The 19,886-nt window shown below is 47.6% G+C and overlaps 7 protein-coding genes across 7 annotated transcripts; 3 read left to right on the plus strand and 4 right to left on the minus strand.

The window, feature by feature from the left end:
* Positions 1–821: 821 nt before the first annotated feature.
* Positions 822–2,034, minus strand: N7479_000553 (40S ribosomal protein eS4; the record flags this gene model as incomplete). The annotated part of the gene is made up of 5 exons (XM_057248251.1): positions 822–875; positions 932–1,226; positions 1,392–1,676; positions 1,738–1,875; positions 2,024–2,034. The coding sequence occupies 5 exons, from the start codon at positions 2,032–2,034 to the stop codon at positions 822–824; spliced, it is 783 nt and encodes a 260-aa protein (XP_057112683.1).
* A 309-nt stretch (positions 2,035–2,343) lies between these two features.
* On the minus strand, positions 2,344–3,557 carry N7479_000554 (aspartate-semialdehyde dehydrogenase family protein; the record flags this gene model as incomplete). The annotated part of the gene is made up of 3 exons (XM_057248252.1): positions 2,344–3,149; positions 3,211–3,468; positions 3,527–3,557. The coding sequence occupies 3 exons, from the start codon at positions 3,555–3,557 to the stop codon at positions 2,344–2,346; spliced, it is 1,095 nt and encodes a 364-aa protein (XP_057112684.1).
* Positions 3,558–4,158: 601 nt separating this feature from the next.
* Positions 4,159–5,169, minus strand: N7479_000555 (aromatic alcohol reductase; the record flags this gene model as incomplete). The annotated part of the gene is made up of 3 exons (XM_057248253.1): positions 4,159–4,611; positions 4,665–5,078; positions 5,134–5,169. 3 exons carry the CDS (start codon positions 5,167–5,169, stop codon positions 4,159–4,161), a joined length of 903 nt encoding a protein of 300 aa, XP_057112685.1.
* Positions 5,170–6,220: 1,051 nt separating this feature from the next.
* Positions 6,221–7,767, plus strand: N7479_000556 (transcription factor domain-containing protein; the record flags this gene model as incomplete). The annotated part of the gene is made up of 3 exons (XM_057248254.1): positions 6,221–6,279; positions 6,327–6,417; positions 6,469–7,767. 3 exons carry the CDS (start codon positions 6,221–6,223, stop codon positions 7,765–7,767), a joined length of 1,449 nt encoding a protein of 482 aa, XP_057112686.1.
* A 93-nt stretch (positions 7,768–7,860) lies between these two features.
* Positions 7,861–9,753, minus strand: N7479_000557 (FAD-binding oxidoreductase; the record flags this gene model as incomplete). The annotated part of the gene is made up of 4 exons (XM_057248255.1): positions 7,861–8,028; positions 8,084–8,265; positions 8,317–9,370; positions 9,439–9,753. The coding sequence occupies 4 exons, from the start codon at positions 9,751–9,753 to the stop codon at positions 7,861–7,863; spliced, it is 1,719 nt and encodes a 572-aa protein (XP_057112687.1).
* Positions 9,754–10,561: 808 nt separating this feature from the next.
* Positions 10,562–14,212, plus strand: N7479_000558 (uncharacterized protein; the record flags this gene model as incomplete). Its single annotated transcript, XM_057248256.1, has 9 exons — positions 10,562–10,636; positions 10,686–10,833; positions 10,884–10,978; positions 11,036–11,647; positions 11,701–11,853; positions 11,907–13,190; positions 13,244–13,372; positions 13,434–13,550; positions 13,604–14,212. The coding sequence occupies 9 exons, from the start codon at positions 10,562–10,564 to the stop codon at positions 14,210–14,212; spliced, it is 3,222 nt and encodes a 1,073-aa protein (XP_057112688.1).
* A 1,289-nt stretch (positions 14,213–15,501) lies between these two features.
* N7479_000559 (uncharacterized protein) lies at positions 15,502–19,744 on the plus strand (the record flags this gene model as incomplete). The annotated part of the gene is made up of 4 exons (XM_057248257.1): positions 15,502–15,791; positions 15,848–16,004; positions 16,059–16,506; positions 16,560–19,744. The coding sequence occupies 4 exons, from the start codon at positions 15,502–15,504 to the stop codon at positions 19,742–19,744; spliced, it is 4,080 nt and encodes a 1,359-aa protein (XP_057112689.1).
* Between the last annotated feature and the right edge of the window lie 142 nt (positions 19,745–19,886).

Here is a 19,886-nt window from a genome sequence, read left to right on the forward strand (position 1 = left end):
CTTGGTTGTTCTGATCGCCGTCTTCACCTAATCTCCGTGTTTCTCCTACGTTGTACCGTTTACACCGACTTGGGCGATTGTTGCGTCGGATAGGCCGAGTATGGATTGATCGATTCGAGCTAACGTGTTTGCATCGGACATGAGCGTGTGGGAAATATATATTTTTATGCGGGATCTACACATTTCCTCGGGGTTTAATTTATAGATTATTTTAGAAGTACAGTGAGAAGTTTAAATAGTTTGATGATTTTCCAGGGATGTGATGTTTAAAGTCTAAAATGGTGGACATTGGGTTTTGTACATGTCGTGGGCTTTTTCATCATCTGTTGACAGCTGTTGACATGTTAGGTTTCAACTCGAAATGACTTGCGCTTATAGCTAGGGTTTTAGGGTGCAGTAGCGTTGATTTTAGAGGGCTGCTAGCAGACTATTAAGGGCTGCGATACATTTACGTCCTGACTACCGATTAGGAAAGGAAAAATCTACATCCCCCTTGATCTTCATGTATTAAACTGGATGATTGCTGAACAAGAAAAGAAAAGACATGAGCTAATCATCCAGGAAGAGTGTTAAAGATCAAGGGAAATAAAGTAAATATACGGTCATTAAATCATTCGAAAAAGAGGTAACGTAAAATGGTATCATATCACTCGGAAACGAAGCGGTTAACCCGTCCCTTTTTTGTTTGCTATGGTTGAAACCTACGAGAATGCATTATCCAAGCCCGTTAAAGCAAGACAAGACGCCGTATCCCAGCTACTGTTTTTAGTGTTTGTTTTAAGCAGCCAGCTATTCCACGAATATCAGAAGATATTGTGAATTTAGTTGGCGAGCTCGTGGGCACGGCGGCGGTCACGCTCCTCAGCAATGGAGAGCTAGAAAAGGATGTTAGGATAACTCATATAAAGTGTTGGGAGAGAATATAACATACCTTGACACCCTTACCCTTGGGGAGGGAAACCCAGGGCTTGTCCTGTCCAATGACGAAGACGTTGGACTCACGGGTAGCGAACTGGTTGTCAAGAGCATCGCGAACGTGGACGATGTTGAAACCACCATCGTGACGCTCACGGTGAGTGATGACACCAACACGACCCATGTTGCGACCACCAGTGGCCATAATGACAACACCGGAGTCGAACTTGACGAAGTCAACGATCTTGCCAGTGGCAAGCTCAACCTTGACGGTGTCGTTGACCTTGATGGCAGGGTCGGGGTAACGGATGCTGTAGAGCAAAAACGCAAGTTAGCAACCATGTTCTGATTGAATGGAATCTTACTGTCTCCAGAAAGATGGAATGGGATGTTCCAAGTTCTCTTGTCCTCCGCCGATCAACCAAAGCTTGGTCCAACGACTGAATGACACGGAACTTGTGGAGTGTGGAACTCACGTTCGCGCATCGTGCGTAACCAAGAATGGGATCCCGCCCTTGCCGAGCTGAACACGCTTGACCTTGCAGAGCTTGTACTCAGCCTCCTCAGCCTGGATGCGGTGGACGGTGAAACGGCCCTTGGTATCGTAGATGAGACGGAAGTGCTCGCCGGTCTTCTCGAGGGAGATGACGTCCATGAATCCAGCGGGGAAGGTGGTGTCGGTGCGGACCTTGCCGTCAACCTTGACCAGACGCTGCATCATGATGGCCTTGACCTCGCGACCGTTCAGGGCGTACTTGAGACTATCAACGAAAAAAATGTCAGCGATTATTCGTCGTATATCGAGGAATTCAGGGTGCGTACCGGTTACGGATGAAGACAATCAGGGGAAGGCAGTCCCGGAGCTTGTGGGGACCGGGGGAGGCCTTGGGCGCGTAGGTTCCGGACATTTTGTCCAAGAGCCAGTGCGAGGGCGCACTGAGGCGCTTCTGGTGCTTTCCGCTGTAAAGAGCATTGTTGTTAGTTGATGATGTTCCAAGACGAGAAAATTTCGATCACTCTTGCAGCGACTGGCTGAACTCGCAATCCGGCAGATAAAAGAGACCAGTGTGCAGAATAGTGATGTAGAGAGCGATTCGATGACACTTACGGGCCGCGCATTTTGACTGATTTGTCGACTGAAGGTGAGGTGGTCGGAGTGTCGAAAGAGAAGGCTCAAGCCGTGAAGTGATGATCCAAATCAGAGAGGAATTCGCTTAGTGTGTGGTGATTGTGAGCCCTATTCTCCACTCAGACCAATCAGACCCCACTAGTGGATTTTGTACGCTTGCTTATGTCATCTCCACCCGGGGCCTGATCCACCCGTCAACTTCCTTATTAGGCAATCGCGACCAATAAGATCTAATTTATTTGTACGAGAATTTGTATCTATTTGACATGCGCTGATAATTCCACTTTTTCGTAACTATCTCAAATGTAGCCCTTGATAACAGCAACCTCGGCATTGAGGATGGATGATCCAGCAGCTCCAATGACGGTGTTGTGAGAGAGAGCAGCGAATCGGATATCAAAGTGACCGCCTGGGGCACCCTCACGAACGCGGCCAACACTTACTGTGTATCCACCGGAGATGTTGCGGTCCAGGCGGGGCTGGGGACGATCGGGCTGATCGAACACCTTAATAGCGGGCTCTGGTGCGGAAGGAGCACCCAACTTCTGTGCCTCGGACTTGTACTCCCGCAGAGCCTCCTTGACCTGCTCAGCGGTGGGGGTCTGGCGGTTCTTGAAACGCAAGGAAACGAAGGCCATGTGGCCGTCAGTGACACCGACACGGGTGCAAGTGGCACCGATGCGGAGACCAGTCTGCTCATCGAAACCGGTGGCGCTGGCATTCAATGAACCCAGAATCTTTTGGGCTTCATTCTCGAGCTTGTCCTCCTCGCCACTGATGTAGGGGATGACGTTGTCCAGGATATCCATAGTAGGGACACCGGGGTAGCCAGCTCCAGAGACGGCCTGCTCGGTGAAAACCTCGACTTCCTCAACAGGGCCGAACTTGGCCTGGAGAGCTGCGAAGGGAATGACGATGCCAATAACAGCACAGTTAGAGTTGCAGACCAGGAAGCCCTTCTTGAGACCGAACTTCTCACGCTGGTGAGGAATCAGATCCAAATGTTGGGGGTTCACAGTAGGAACCACCAAAGGCACGATGGGGTCCTTGCGGAAGTTCTTTGCGTTTGAGAAGACAGGGATCTCAGCCTTAATAAATGCCATTTCTGTGTGAAATGTCAGTATATGGTCTAGTTTGTGAAATCTGATACATCTGATACCACATACCAGTCTCGCCAGCAACATCGCTGTTCAGTCCAGAGAAGACAAGGTCACAATCCGAGAACTGTTCAGGCTTGCAATCACGCATGACCAAGTTGCTGAGCTTCTCAGACATGGGAGAAGACTGCTTCCAGTTGACGGCATCCTTGTATTTCTTGTTGGCTGAACGCTCAGAAGCACCCACAGCGTGAAGCTCAAGGAAGGGGTGGTCTGCCAGCAGCAGGATAAAGCGCTGGCCCACGGAGCCAGTGGCACCGAGAACACCTGTGTCATGTTAGGATTGAACGATGCATGGAATAATTGGCAAAATTTGAAAACGTACCGCACTTCTTCTTTGGGAATACAGGAGCCATTTTGCTTTTGAGTTTTATATGAAAACGGGTATCAATCCTGTGTAAGTTAGCAAACTGAAAGTTCCAAAAAGTCAAATCTAGCGATCAATCAAATAATATACAAAATAACAACACTTTCATGCCGAATTAGGTCATATACCACCAGAGGCCTGTATGAGTCAAAGCGTTTTCAGAGCCCCGCATGCAGTATATAGGAGGCTCTGCTAGCTTCAATGCCTCACAGACCACATGGCTTAGAGTTCAAGGGAACTTGCGCAGCAAAAAATCAACATAAAACACAATTGTACTTACCGCTTCGCTGGTGATGGGGTTGAAGGCTTGTAACATTTCACCGTGACAGCGATATCGCTCTCAACCAATTGCCTTGCCCCGCGATTATGTCAGCTTTTTGAATTTGGACAAAACCATGCTCCCCGATTGGTCAAGCTATGTGGGTCTCAGGTCAAAGTTTAACCTTGGAATGTCCTGAAGATTTGGCCTGTTTGCATTCTTTCTTGTTATGGCAACATTTGAAGTCATATACTACTATCCTTGGAAAAGATCTCAGAAAGAAAAGACCACTCAAAATTTAGCCTATTATATGGCCATTTAGCTGTTTAATCTATTCACTGAGCACGCGTTTAATGACATCGTTGACTGTTTCCAATTCAAGTCCCAACACATTGTTCGCCAGCTTCTCCTCTTTGGCATAGTTCGAATGGAGACCCGGGGTGTTGCCAAAAGCCGTGGCTCGAACCAGAGGAAAAGCGCCATTAAAATCTCCAGCAGCAAGCTTCTTGACTCCCTCATTGACTTGAATGTCGGTGGTAGTCTCGTTCACGGTCCATTTAACTCCCGACTCCTCCTCCAAAACAGCAAGGATGTCCTTCTGGGTAGTTTCAACAGAGGCGATGAATAGAAACTGGTTTCTGCCTTCATGAGAATGCACCAAGACAGAAGCAACAGCCTCCCCGAGGGCCTTCTGATTGGTTAGGGTGAAACTCTTGTCTCCTCCATCCCAGATAGTAGCCGTATGACTGGTAATGTCAAATCCCAAAAAGCCATTCGCAAGACCCTATTCAAATCTCACGGATTAGCTCAAGCCCCAATTTACGATGGAAGACTTACCCAGTCAAACAAGCCGGAAGCAGCAATACCAGTCCAGGTTAATCCGTCAGTCTCCTTGCTCTTGAGGTACTCGACGAGTTCCTTCTTCTGTTCGAAAAGTGGTAGGAGCTGCAACACGGCATCATTCTGGCTATTTGCCGAGAACTCAGATGGAATGAAACGCTTGACACCGGCGCGGATAGCAGCATCGACGAACTTCTTCTGTTCGCCAAATGCACTGGCACCCACCGCCGAAATGACAACGTCTTTGCCCTTGAACAAAGCCTCGAGATCTTTGTCTGAGTAGTCGGTCTTGAGAGCCGTCACACTAGGTGGGAAATTCGCATTGCTCTCCTTGCGCGAGATGACAGTAATTTCGAACTGGGAAGATGCATCAAGGCTATCGAGGATGATTCTGCCAATCCTGCCGCTGGCCTGCCAAGTTGTCAGCTGAGGTAATATGTCTAGTTTGAGGATGAAGTTAACATACGCCGATAATTGCAACGTTCTTCAAATAGGATGCCATTTTGGGCTGCACTGTAGATAAAGCACTAATCTTGGATAGAAATACTTGTGTTTTCAGGCTTGAGAAATATCTAGTAGAGGATGGAGTGACATATTTATAAGTTTTACTCCTGCGCTATTTCACTATCTCTATCTGATGTTGATTTCATATCACGGACTGTGTATGCAAATGCTGCCTAGCACAATAATACGGGCTTTCTGTCCGTTGCTCCGCTTCAACCAACCACACTATCCATACCAACATGGCTCTAAAGCAACTTTAAAATAATGTGATGATGCGATCTATTCCGTCCGGGGCCCGCCTTTAGGGCTTACGCTTAGAAATGCGGACTGGGCCTCCGCTGCTCCGTTCTAACCAATCACCTCATAGTCTCGTATCATTAACTTCAAGCTGCTGTCTTGACTTACAACCTCACAGATCCCACTTAAAGCATTATTACAGTTCCGAAAAAGATCTCGAATCAATGATACATTCATCTAGGGCCACAGCGCGCTCTTGCCTCGAGTGTCGCCGACGAAAAATCAAATGCGACAAATCCCTGCCTTGCTCGTACTGCGTCAAAGTCAAGGTACAATGCAGTTATCCGCCATCAAGACCGGAGCCTTCGATTACCGAGAGCAACACAACTGGCGATGATATGGTGGTCCGCATTGAAAGAATTGAGCGTACATTAGATCGTTTCGAGCAAAGTCTTTCTCAACTCCAGGGGCTTTTGCAGACTCGATCTTCATCGCCATCTGTTCGTGGAAGTCGTGATCATAGCTTATTGTATCAGCACCATGAAAGCCAAAGTAACGACGACCGGAGTCAGAATCAAAGTCTATCCTTATTCAAAGACCTCTCAACTTCCGTGCTTGAATGTCTCCGCCCTCCCCGGATTCTGGTATCTTTCCTATGGCAGAAGTACTTGGAGAATGTGGAGCCAATCCTCAAAATTCTACATGTGCCAACAGTCCAGAGACAGGTATTGAATGACCCCCAGTATGGGGAGACTCTAGGATCACCCATGGAGTGTTTGATATTCGCCATTTGCTATGCTGCTGTGGCAACAATGTCGGTAGAAGATTGCCGGGCTGAGCTTGATGAAGATAAACACGAAGTATTGAAAAGGTATGTGTCTGGTTTAAATCCATAAATCATCCTACTAATTTTTCAAGATATCGCACCGGTGTTGAAACGTCGCTCGCAAAAGCCGATCTATTGAACTCATCGGACATGACCATCCTGCAAGCCTTTGTCATATACATCGTACGTGATGCGGAAACAAGGAGAGGTCGATATTATTGACAATCAATTCAGGCCTGCAGCAGACGTTATGATAAAGGGCCAGATACCAGGAAGTTTCTTGGGGATGCCATTGGAATTGCCCTCAAGATCGGCCTGCATCGCGATGCATCCGCTTCAGGACTACCGCCTTTCCAAGTTGAAATGCGACGTCGGCTCCGGTGGCAGATCTATGTTCTTGATATCACCATCGCAGAGGACTGTGGCACAGCCCCGCGTGTTCTGGAGTCATGGTTTGAAACCAGACTCCCTTCGAATGTGAACGATGCAAGTCTTGATCCTGAGATGAAGGATCCGCCTCGAACCTGCAACGGGAAAACAGAGATGATATTAAGCCTCGCAATGTCTGAGATCAGTAATTTTGCCCGTCGCACTATCTTCTCTGACCAGTTTTGCGAAGAGAACTGCTACCCGGTTTTATCGGCTTCGCAGAAATCTACAGCGATAGATCTCTTCAAAGAGAAAATTGAACAGCAATATTTGTCGCATCTAGATCAAAGTATCGCGCTAGACTATTTTACAACCCTCTCCTGCAATCTGATACTCGCAAAGCTCAAACTGACAGTGATGAAACCCCGAGCAAGGCAAGACCAGTCTATCCTCACGCACTTGAGCTTCCGAAAAGTTTGCACAGAGATTCTGCAGAAAACTGTGGCTTTGAAACACTATGAAAAGGGCAGACAGTGGCTCTGGATTTTCCAAAACCACATTGAGTGGGATGCCTTGACATGTTTGCTCATCAATCTTTCTCTGGTCCCGAAAGGGGAGGCGTTGGATTCGGCATGGCAAGCGATCAATGAGACATACGAATACTTGAAGATCGACTGTGATGCTCAACGTGATTACCGCTGGGAGAATGTTGAGGAACTACGCAGGAAGGCTTTATTTTCTAGAGACATGGTACAGATCAATCCAGCCCAATGGGGGACGTCACCGGATGATGACAGCGGCTTTGAAGAATCACATACCATGGCTACAGAATCACCACGGCAGCTTGGCCTGGGAACATTAAAGCGTCAGAGAGAAGAGGATATTGATTCTTTCTGTTCTTCTCCAGGCAAGCTGGAACCCAGAGCCGTCCCGAGCTGCCATTCCGAGGCGTCGACCGTGCAGCCAGAAGCCCAAGAACATCTCCCCCGTATGTGGGCGTTGGCGAATGCTGCTGCCGCTGCTCCGACAAATATCGACAGTTCATCTTACATTGAACCAGCTAGTGAAGCTACAGACATACCAAGCTCAGGCACTGGCTGTCAGTGGAGTGCGACTCTCTTTGAGCGCTATTTTCAGGTCCTGGGCTCTGAGCAAACGCCATAGTTATGAAAAAAAATTCAAATATTCGCACCATCTCAGTGGAAAGCCTAGAAGTTCATCCAAATGTTCTCTTATAATGTATATGCTAAATCACAATCAATGTCCTGGACCCGGAGTCTCGTCATCGTAGTCAAAGATCTTGCCAGGGTTCAGCAGCCAGTGTGGATCCAATGAGCGTTTGATACTGCGCATGACATTAATTGTCTCCGGTCCAACTTCCTTCTTCAAAGATCCTTTCTTGCCCAGCCCAATGCCGTGCTCGCCCTGTACTAAATTAGCTGATATTCTGGTATTTCCATCTCCAAGATGAACGACTTACCGTGCACGAGCCCTCCATTTCAAGGCCACGATCAACCATATCGTAAACTACTTTCTCTACCCGTGCCCTCTCGGCAGGATCGTTGCGGTCATACATGATGCTTGCATGGAAGTTTCCATCGCCAATGTGGCCAAGGATACTGGCGAAAAGGCCTAGGTCGACCAATTCCTTCTTAGAGATTTCTGCCAGCAGTCAGTATACATGAAGCGAAGTAAATATTGAAGAGGCCATACCAATGATATCAGGCAGTCGGGAAATAGGCACAGCCACATCAGTCGACCAGACCTCTGATCCCTCCTTGCGTAGCGCCAACATACTCCACAGCGACTGCTTGCGTGCGGACCACAAATCATGAGCTTCACGGTCATCACGCGCGAATTCAAAAGACTCTGCATTGTTACTTTGAGCAATCTTTGTCGTCAGGTCGATACTATCGGCGACACCAGCGACAGTTCCGGAGAACTTGAAGAACAGCGTAGGAGAGACCTTCCATTCACGGCCTGTTCCACCGGCCCGGTTGATAACGTCCATCTGAACATCATCCATGATCTCCATGCACTGCACAGAGACACCCTTGCGAATAAGCTGCATGGCGGTCGAAGCCGCATCACGAATAGTCGGGAACGCGACAACACCAACACGAGTCTGCTCCGGAAGGGGTGCCAGCTTCAACGTAGCCTCAGTAACAATGCCGAGCGTACCTTCGGAACCAACAAACATGCCCGTGAGATTGTATCCCGCGGAAGTCTTGCGGGGACGTCTGCGGGTCTTGATGATGCGACCATCAGCCAGGACGACGGTCAGGTTAATGACCCAGTCCTTCATGGTTCCGTATCGGACAGCATTTGTGCCAGAGCAGTTTGTGCCGACCATACCGCCGATCATGGCGGATGGGCCTGGGTCGACGGGGAAGAACATTCCCGTATCCTTGATCTGCTCGTTCAGATCCATCCACTGGATGGAGGGCTGGACGACGATGTCCATGTCATCTGGGTGGATTTCCAGGACTTTATTCATGAAAGCGAAGTCGATTGTCATTCCGCCGTGCGGGGCGGAGAAATTGGCTTCCAGACTCGAGCCGCCGGAGTAGGGGATCATCGGCATGCGGTATTTGTTGCATACTTTGGCGATCTCGGAGACTTCTTGTGTGGATTTTGGGTATGCGATTGCGACGGGCAGACGTTCGGCGTTTAGACTGGACCATTCCGAGAAACCGTGTTGCTGGAGTTCGTCTTCTTCGGTGCTGATTGTGTCTTCGCCGAGCTTTGTTCTTAGCTCATTGATGGCCTAGGGGTGGTTGTTAGCTTGGATGTTCATGGACTGGTGTGGGATTATGTTGCGATTGAGTGCCTTACCTTTTCAAAGTCCTTTGCTGAGCCATATTGGGGCTTCTTGGATGTCTGTGCTGATGTCTGGGTATATGAGGAGACGCCGTAGCCTAACCCCGCAGCAAATGCGGAGACGAGGAGAGCCTTGGTCGGAGTCCAAAAGGCCGAGGGAGGAGTGTTCGTAGAAGAGCTGGAATTGCTCTCTTTTGTGTTCTCTGTCTTCTCTGCATTTCCGGCATTGGAACTGTTCAGTCTAGCACCGCGAGACAGGATAGTGCGCGAGACCTGGGGACGGCAAACGGGAGCCGGTAGCGCTCGTGAGACCCGGAGAACTGGTCGCATGATGAATAATTATATCAAGAGCTTATAAAATTGAAGCTCAAGGAACAAACAGGTCTGTATAGAGTAAAATTGTCAAAGGGGAAGGAATGTCGATATTGCGGGCCAGCATGATGTGACCGGGCTTTTTTTGTATTCTCGGACTTCGGCCGAGAGAGATGGGGGGTTTTTCCCTTCCTCTTACCCGCAAGCTTGGTCCCTTAAAATCCACCGCAATTACACTAACTACCACTCTAAGTCCGCTCTAATCCCACTTTCTCAGCCCATTTCTGACCCTGCCATTGCCGAAATACCGAAAAGTGTGGAGAAATTGAACGTGGGGGCAAATAGCATAGGAGCAGAACGGAGTAGTGCGATAACTCCGGCTGGTTTTTTTCTTCTTTTTTTCTTTTCTTTTTTTACAAAATGGGATATGTTGTACTTTATATTCGCAGGTTGATACTCTTTCAAGAAGATACAGCTAACTAACACCTGGGCAAGAATAGTCGCTTATGTGACCATGTCTTTTTATATCCATGGATGTGTCTTTTTTTAGATGTCAGCGTCATGGATTTTTTTTTTTTTTTAGATCTAAAATGTTGTTATCCCCCCTGAGAGGAACAAGCCATTAAAGATAATATAGGTAGATATGTAGTAAAAAAGGTATAAAAATTGATAATTTAGAGAGAATGTACTCTTAAGAAGTAAAGATGTCAATGGTTGACGGGGCAACGGAGAGGAGAACCTCGCGTCGCCAACATCAACTTTTGAAGTCAGACGAATCGCGTACTAACCACCAGATTCACCAAATTAACATCTATGCAATTCTGAAATGGCAGAGCAACTCGCTCAACTGGTGCGCGAGGTGGAACGCCTAGTCACTGCACCATACGTGCCTTCGTTACAGGTAAATCGGCTAGGACTGGAATTTAGAGTATATATGCTAATGATACTAGGACCTCCATGATCTGGTGTACCAAATCCAACCTCCAACAATTAGCGCTTGGGCACTATGCAAGCCCTGCCAAGTTGGCTTGTTGGCTGATATTTTGATCGAAGCCTTATCACGATCGCGCGTCGCCCTGCCTCTGATTACTGCATTCGGTTTGTGTTGAATGAAAATCTTATTGAAACTTGAGTCTGACATGTTCTAGCATCTGCATCATCCTTTAGAGATGCGCTGGTTGAGCGGCATCCGATCATTTTAGATGCCTTTTTGGAAAAGGCCGTGGACACTAATGGGGCTGAGGTGAGCTTCGTTGGAGCCAACGGATTCTAGCTGAAGGGCATCAGCTAACGATTTTAGTATTTCCCGGCATGTATCGCATTATTCTCATCGCCCCTGCCAGCGGGTGTTGTGCCACCAGCTAGGATTGCCCTCTTCCTCGCGAAGCTGGTCGGCATGATGGCAGAGAATCCCTGTGTTGAGACTGTAGCACCTCTTCACACACTCATCTCAGGACTAAAAGGCTCACCAAGGATCTTGAATGACATTCCCTCCGAGGTCATGTCTAATCTCCAGCTAGAGTTCACCAAGACACTGCGCAACTTGGACGATCATATGGGCAACCTCTTGTGTCTGGCAACTTTTGCGCACATTGCGACGGCACTAGGTACAGCATCTCAAAATCAACACGGATCAGAAGCGCCATGGCTTCTTAACATTAGGCATTTCTTTGGCCAGAAACGCGGTCTCAAAACACTTGACTTGGTCGTCTTGCGTGTTATACTAGCTTGCTCATCCAGCTGTAATCTGGCACCGCCACAGGCGGCTGAGAGTATTCGACTGGCAATTTGCATCGCTGACGCAGTTGAGCCTGAACAGAAAAGGGCTTGGATAGCAGGTAATAATCCTAAGATTGCTAAGCTGTGCGAGAAGGCTGTCAGAGATGGTCTCTATAGCCAAACACAAACGATGGTTCGTTATGGCTATCCACATATCGAGACGAAATGCTAATCATTAGATTCTAGGTAATCGTCTTTTTGCACACACTTCTCCCCGCACACTCATTGCCATCCCAGCTACGGGAAATTGGCATAAAGGTCCTCTTGTCTAAGAATATCCAAGAGACTATGGAAAAGATACCCCATCAACTGATTCCACGCCTCGCGAAGTCTTTAGCAGTAAGTACAAGAGCTTCTATCCGTGGGCAACACTTGATAGCTGACATCAATAGGAATCTGGGGCATCTGCCACTCATCAACTTTTGGCACTTACTTTCGATGTCTTAAGAAACAGTAAATCGTCGGGGATGGGAGAGATCGCAGCATTGAACCTAGCTCACTTGGTATTAGCCGGTGTGCAAGAACTAAATCCCCAGACAATGATTCCTAGCTTCAACAACTCCATGGCCCCTCTGAGGGAAGTTCTTGGGGAAATGGTTGAATATTTCCCTCGACAGCCTAGTGAAAGCCAATGCGGTGGTGGAGCATGGTGTGCATCCGAGCTATACACAAAGAAAAACAGGCTGTTTCTATCTCTATTAAGACTATACAACACGGCTTCAGCACAAGACGGTAGCGACATTATCATGAGATCCTTTATGGGGAGAGTGGAGGAATCAATGCCGAACCTCGAATGTGCCTTCTCAAAAACAACCCCCAAAGCCTTCCGTGGCTCCCTCGGCTTGCACGACAGACATGACCTCTTGTCAACTCAGATAAACCGCAATTGGCGATCTGGGGTCACTGAGCTCTTTATGCAGAACGCCCAGGCCTCTCACGACAGCATGATGAAAAAGATCGAGGATACGTGCTTTGACCTAGAGCGTCGCTGTCACGATGTTGAAGGACCCCTGCGAGCTGCCGAAGAAGAGCGGGACAGATATGCAAGCGAAAATGAGCAACTGAAAAGGCAAAACGAAGAATTAAGCGAAAAACTGAAAACTCAAAATACAGATATGGAAACCAAGTTAAGGAACTCATCTGAATGTTTTGCTAAACTTGGTCACGAGAACATACGCCTTGAACAACTCCTTCAAGATCAATGCGCCTACACTGACGCGCTAACTATGTCACTTGAATCTGCACGTGAGGAGCTTCAGCTGTACCAACAGAGTTCTGAGAAGGCACTTCTCGCTGAGAAAGAAATGGCCCGCTCGAAGGAATTGGAGTTGATGGCTACTTTAACTGAAAAAGACGATCAACTGGAAGAGCTTCAGCAGGAGATGTGCGGTTTGCAAATGAAGAATGAGCAGACGAACCAGAGGCTTGATCAAGTGCAGGAGGAAATGCGCAGCTTGCAAGTGAAGGATAAGCAGACACGCCAGAGTCTTGATCAAGTTGCGAATGAAAAGACCGCTTTATCCGAATTGTCCAACTCCCTGAAGCAAGAGCTTGCTGATGCTTCAGAGACATTGAAGCGGGCCAGACTTCTTGCTAATGAGAAAGAAGATGAAGTGAACCGTCTCCAAGCCCAGGAGGAGGAGTTGCGAAAGGAACTGGGGTCTGTGGAAACAACGGTGAGTTTGTTGGCACCAATCAATACGAACTGGTTTATACTGACTTTTTCTAGGTTGCCCAACAGAATATTGAAGTTGAGAGGCTCTATTCTGCATTGGAAGAATGCGGGGAAAAATTGCGGAATGAGGTTGAAAAGCTGAAACATGACCATGAAGCCGAAGCTTCTCGAGCCACATCCGAGGTATGTCTACAGGCATTAAATCTGTGTATAAGTGAAGCTAACCATGTGCCGGCATTTTTAGATGGCAAAGTACGAGACTGAAAATCGGCGATTGCAAGCTGTTATGCAAGCTGCCGCTCTTGATGCTACCAGAAATGCCCAATCGAAAGACAAACGGATCCAACACCTGGAGAGAAAGGTAACCAACAACACTTATGTATGAAAATCCGCACACTCTAACTTTCAATTTAGATACAAGCCTTACGAGACGAACGTGCTGCCAAGGCCCGTGAGTTCTCAGAAGCACAACAACACATTGGCCGCCTAATGGGCGTGATGGGCTTCTCTGCCAATGCCCCCGAGTCAAATCCCCCTCCAAAACACCAACGAACCAGGTCCTCTGTCAACGCTACTCCAACTGCAAGAATCTCCCAAACCATAAGCGATGATGAAGATGGCACACAGCTCGCACAGTCCTTTGAATCCATAACCTCCAACTTCAATGGTCCTACCCCAAAACGGCCAAGAGGGAACCGAAAATCAACAAACCTGCCTTACACTTTGAACACTTCGTCCGCTGCAGCTCCTAAGACGAAAACTCCGCCGCCGGCCACCGGCGTATCTCGCTCAGTGAGAAAACCACTGGCGGAGGCTGACAGCAACAGCCCTACGAAATCACAGTCAAGCAGTGCGTCGAAACGAAATCAGGTGGATGACTCTTTCCAGGAGACACAGGTACAGGGGGGTTTTGAGGAGAACAGGCTTCATGACCTGGATTTGGATATGGATCTGGAGTTTTCTAGAGACTTTCTATTTTCGAGCACGGCTTTTACGGGGTCGACGGATCGTATTGCGCAGTAAAAAGGGTTTCTAGGTGGTATTGGAGTTTTGTGAACATAATATTTCTTGAAGAATTGCACGATATCCATCGTATTGATTTTTTTCCGATGCGTCTTTTGATCTACATAGTATTCAATTCGTCTTTTGATACGTCTTTCAGTTCTTCTTTCGAAGTATCTTTTGGTTTAGTATTCGAAGCGTCTTTCGATTTGTCTTTCTATGTAGCATCTATTTGTCTTTTCATGTGCCCTCCCTCTATCTTCTAATTTGGCTTTTGATGTGTCTTCCTATTTGTTCTCCCTATTTCTTCCCATGTGCTACTCCTTACTATCATCCATAGATGTACACTTCTACGCACATAATCAATAATCCACACTAAAAATCCCGACTGCCTCAACAATACTCTGAAGCCTTAGTCTATTTCCATGCTTCATTGCTAGCACCATTTCTTGGAACACTGCACTATCTGCCTCTAGGTTGAGGAAATTATTTGAAGCTTTGGAGTATGTTCCTTTATTCCTTTATTATGTTTTTCCTGGGATTCTCAACTGTGTTGATATCTTCAACCTAAACAGCGATTCATTGACTTGTGCACTCCCAAGTGGAGAATATCCATACCTGCTTTTCATCTTTCTTCCATACTACTTGCCAACATCGAATGCTCAATGTATACAGCAAACAGTCCCTATTCTTATTCCCACTGCCTCTTCAACTTTCTAAAGGCAGCAACTAGTTTATTCCTCATTAGGACGTGACTTTAGCGTGCCAGGTAACTTATGCTCAAATGGGGATATAACTATCAATTTAAATGAGCAGGTCAGAACTAGTCGCCCAGAAAGTAGGGATGTCTAACCAATTGAACTAATTGAATTATAAATAACAGAAAGACTGCTTAGATTCACATCAAGCTCATTTTTAAAAAGAAGAACCCAGTAGCAATAGTCTAACTAGGTTACATCTAATATTGCTCATTCCCACTTGACTAGGCTCAGACTTGATCGGGTGAACTCTCACATTCCATGTCTTTTATACATCATCCAACAGTCAGTTCACCTGGTGCGCTTTAAGTAGATAGTGCCCTCTATTAACCTAATTTAGATGCCTTCCACGTTCTATCTAGACTCTTACTAGAAGGTTGCCCCTTCCTCATGTAATATTTCAGTTTCCGTTCGTCGCTGCCTGTATTTGTGTTCTTCTCTTCTATATATTCTCCAATTCTTTAACTCTCTTCCTCTTCTCCTCGCCTTTCTCAGCTTCCAGAGTTTATCGGAACACATGCTAAGCTTTTGTACCTTTCAACTAAGCGCACTATGGCAGGCCCTGATCTCCCCAGTATGCAGCACCCGAAGTCCAACCGTTTGAGGCTGTTCCCCTCCGATCCTCCTGTCCCTTCTGGCCCTTCTGTTCAGACAGCGCCAGCTCAAGACTGGATAACCTGGAGGTCATGGAAAACTTGTGCGGTGGACCTATTGAATATCCCAAAAGAGATGAATACCCATGATATCTACGATGCTTTTCACCAGTATGGGAATCTGATCTCTATTGACCTTTGGGAGGACGCCTCAGGAGGTCCTGATTCCAGAGCACGCATCCGTTTCAAGTGAGCATCCTATCACTCATCATATCGCTTAAATAACTTTTGCTAATCATTCATAGACCCCCTTCAAATGAAGATTTCTGGAGAACAGGCTCTTTCGGTGTGAGGCTACGGAGTGGCCGTGTTGCAGTGATATCGCTCTCTATCTGCTGTGGTGACTCAAACGGGGTAATCCCAAGTCCAGTCCGCCCAGATGTTCGGCTCCCAGGTGAACTGGTGAGTGTATATATGCTATGAGTCTATCTTCAAATACTGATAATTATTTTGAAGGAATTGAAAACTGTACAAGTCGACATCGGAGTCCTCCTAGGTCCATCTACTATTCATTCTATGCAAAGCTTTAACAACTTGGCATATCCCAGATGTGTTGTAGATGTCATGCGCAAGTGCTTATTGCTTTACTTCAAAGTGGGCATCCGGGGATCGGATACTGCAGATGTGACCCAGCATGACTATCGTGTCAAAATTACTTTTCTTCAATTGACTCAGATTTACCAACAACAAGACAAAGACACGAGACAACGGTCCTTTTTGATTGTCCTAGACTCTGCTGCCATCTGGCATCGAAAGGCCAAAGACATTCGATCCACATTGACCGAGCCGTTGAGCTGGAGAGAAGAGGATAGTTGGTATCGCCAGACCTCCGTGACACATAACCCAAACTCGCTAAAGAACCTTCCAACCAATCTGAAGAAGTCAGGACATATCATTGACTTGGGTAAGTGCCAACGTTCATTATAATTATGTAGGCTTACCAGTGTTTCTTCACAGGCCGATGGAACATGTTCAAGATCTCATTTGCACCCGATGTGGACCCCAATATCCGTCGAACCGGCGACACCAGTCACCATCTGATGCTCGTCGAGGATATTTTCAAGGACTATAATATCTTGATCAAAGATGGGAGCCACTTCCTCGAGAACCCCAACCGACCGGTACCAGTGTGGCATTGGATTGACTTTTCTCAGTCCAAGTCCAGCAAGGCTTCCGCATTACTGCAAGACTTGGGGGATGAAAACTATCTACACCTCCCCTTCAGAGCCCGGTATCAACTGGAGGTTTGCTTGTCCCAGGGATACCTCTCTGAATTCACAATGACCCGCGAATTTGTAGAGAGAGCGAAGCAACTTGGAGAAGACAAAGCTACCAGACTGCTAGAGTTTGTTGCAACTGAAAAGAAACAATACCTTGATCCCATGGAAATTTTTGGTCTCAAGTTTTTCAAAGGAGTTACAGACTCAAGGATCCCGAACTACTGTTGCTTCATGCACACAGCACGAGTCACACCGACTACAATTTACTACAACACTCCAACTGTAGACATCTCAAATCGAGTCGTGCGTGAATGGTCGAATAAAGGTGCACCTGGACGCTTTCTTCGAGTTCGTTTTACAGATGAAAAAACCGAAGGTCGCATTAACGCGTCACTGAGCGATTCCAACGACGAAATCTACACCCGTGTCAAAAGGACACTGGCCAACGGTATCACCATCGGAGACCGTCGCTACGAGTTCCTCGCATTCGGTAACTCTCAATTCCGCGAGCATGGCGCATACTTCTTTGCACCGGATGCTGGCGTTTCAGCAGCAACCATCCGGGCCTGGATGGGCCAATTCAACCACATCCGAAATGTCGCCAAATATGCTGCAAGACTGGGACAGTGTTTTTCGACCACCCGAGCTTTCACTGGATCCTCTGTTCAAACTGCTACATGTGCTGACGTTGTTCGTAACGACTTCACGTTCTCAGATGGAGTTGGAAAGATTTCCAAATTCCTTGCCCAGATGGTCACGTCCCAACACAAAATCAAAACTCTCACTGGAGATCCTCCTTCGGCCTTCCAGTTTCGTCTTGGGGGAGCCAAGGGCATGTTGGTTGTCTCCCCGGACCCTCTGCCTCATCAGGTACACCTTCGGCCAAGTCAACAAAAGTTTGAAACTAATCAAGCCGGCTTAGAGATCATTCGTTGGTCCCAATATTCTCTAGCAACTTTGAACCGACAGTTGATTCTCGTACTTTCTGCTCTGGATATCTCAGATGGAGTTTTCCATAGCAAACTCAACAGCATGTTGGGTGGCTTCCATCGAGCCATGGGCAATGATTCGAAAGCAATTAACCTTCTCCAGAAGTACATTGACCCAAATCAAACGACCCTTATCTTGGCCCAGATGGTATCCGATGGCTTCCGACGAAATGACGAGCCGTTTGCCAATACCATGCTAGAGCTTTGGAAATCCTGGCATCTGAAGCATCTCAAAGAGAAAGCAAGGATTGCCATAGACCAAGGAGCCAACCTCCTCGGCGTCATGGACGAAACTGGTGTTTTGAAAGGCTTCTTTAAAAGCAAATTGCCACGAGAAAGAGCTACCAATGCGGAGAAATTGGCCGCTCTTCCTGAAATCTTTGTCCAGATCTGCCGGCTAGATGGAGATGGCGAGTACGAAGTCATTGAAGGTCTCTGCATTCTTGCTCGAAACCCTTCTCTTCACCCTGGAGATATCCGCGTGGTTCGAGCAGTGAACCGACCAGAACTGCATGCACTTCGGGACGTGGTTGTGCTTCCCCAAACTGGCGACCAGGATATTGCGAGCATGTGCTCTGGGGGTGACCTTGACGGTGATGACTACCTCATTATTTGGGACCCCGATCTGATTCCCAAGAAATGGTTCGTCGAATGTATGGATTACAAGGGTTCCAAAGCCCCAGACCTTGATCACGATGTGACAGTTGATGAGATCACTTCGTTCTTCGTCACCTATATGAAGAATGACTGTCTCCCTCGAATTGCACACGCTCATCTGGCTTGGGCTGACAGACTCCCGAGGGGCGTGTGGGAAGACAAGTGCATCCGTCTCGCTCAGCTTCATTCTGATGCGGTGGACTACAACAAGAGTGGTGCGCATGCGAGAATGGCCCGCTCACTGGATCCCAAGTTCTGGCCCCATTTCATGGAGAAGCGGTTTAAAAGAGCGTCCAGCATTTACAGGTCCAAAAAGATTCTCGGTCAACTATACGACGCAGTGGTCACTCCTGACTTCGTTCCCAAGCTAGAGAAGCCCTTTGACTCTCGCATTCTGGAATCCCCGCTAGCTCCAGCTAGTGAGACCTACATGGAATATGCCCGCGAGCTCAAGGCAGAATTTGACATGAACATGCGACAAATTATGGCTCAGTATGAGATCAACACTGAGTTTGAGGTGTGGTCAACTTTTGTACTCCGTCACGGCTTCGTAATCAGGGATTACAAGATGCAAGAAGACCTAGGCAGGATTGTGGGTACACTCCGCCGTGGTTTCCGCCATCAATGCTACGACAAAGCTGGCCGTCATGGAGGAAACATCCCTGCCTTAGTCGTTGCCATGTATCGTGTTACCCAGGAGCAGGTAGCTGCAGCACTGGACGCTCGGCGCAAGGAGGCACTACAGAGAAAGGATATTTCCATTGTTGAAGTGAACTCGACTGAGCTTCCGCTCATTAGCTTCCCGTGGATTTTCCCCGATGTCCTCGGTGATGTTGCGACGGGCCGGGCAAGACAGGCTCTGGCCCCAGAGGGAGAAGGAGGTGGCGATTCTGCAAAGCCTATCGGCGACGGAGTGGTCTTCACTCACCGGCAGATCCTCAAGATCATGGAAGATACTGATGAGGAAATGAAGCCGAAGACTGAGAACACGAAGCTGGAGGCTAACGCTGGTGCTAACTCCGTGCCCACACCACCCCCAAATCAAGAATTCATTGCTCGTCGACGCATTGATAAACCTAAACCCAAACCCGAAGACGAAGACGAAGATGCGGGCGTGTGCTTCGACGAGGATGATGATAACGATGGAGGCGTGGAGATAGGCGAAAAGGTCGAGAAGATCGAAAAAGAGGAGGCTATAACGGAGGACATTGTGGAAATGGAGGGCGATGTGCAGCCTTCAGCGCTTGACGCGCTGATCAATATGATTAATAACTGACCTCTCGGCCTCCGAGAAAGAAAAACAAAAAAAGGATAAAAAGGGCAAGAAGACGGAAAAAATCCCCAAAAAAAAGGGGTGTATCGACTTAGTTATGTGATGGGCTTTTTGTCTGTCTGGATGGGTATGAATGGAACTGGCT

The sequence above is a fragment of the Penicillium vulpinum genome (genome assembly GCF_028829585.1).
Source record: "Penicillium vulpinum strain IBT 29486 chromosome Unknown utg000001l_segment0_segment0, whole genome shotgun sequence".
Classification (NCBI taxonomy): Eukaryota; Fungi; Ascomycota; class Eurotiomycetes; order Eurotiales; family Aspergillaceae; genus Penicillium; species Penicillium vulpinum.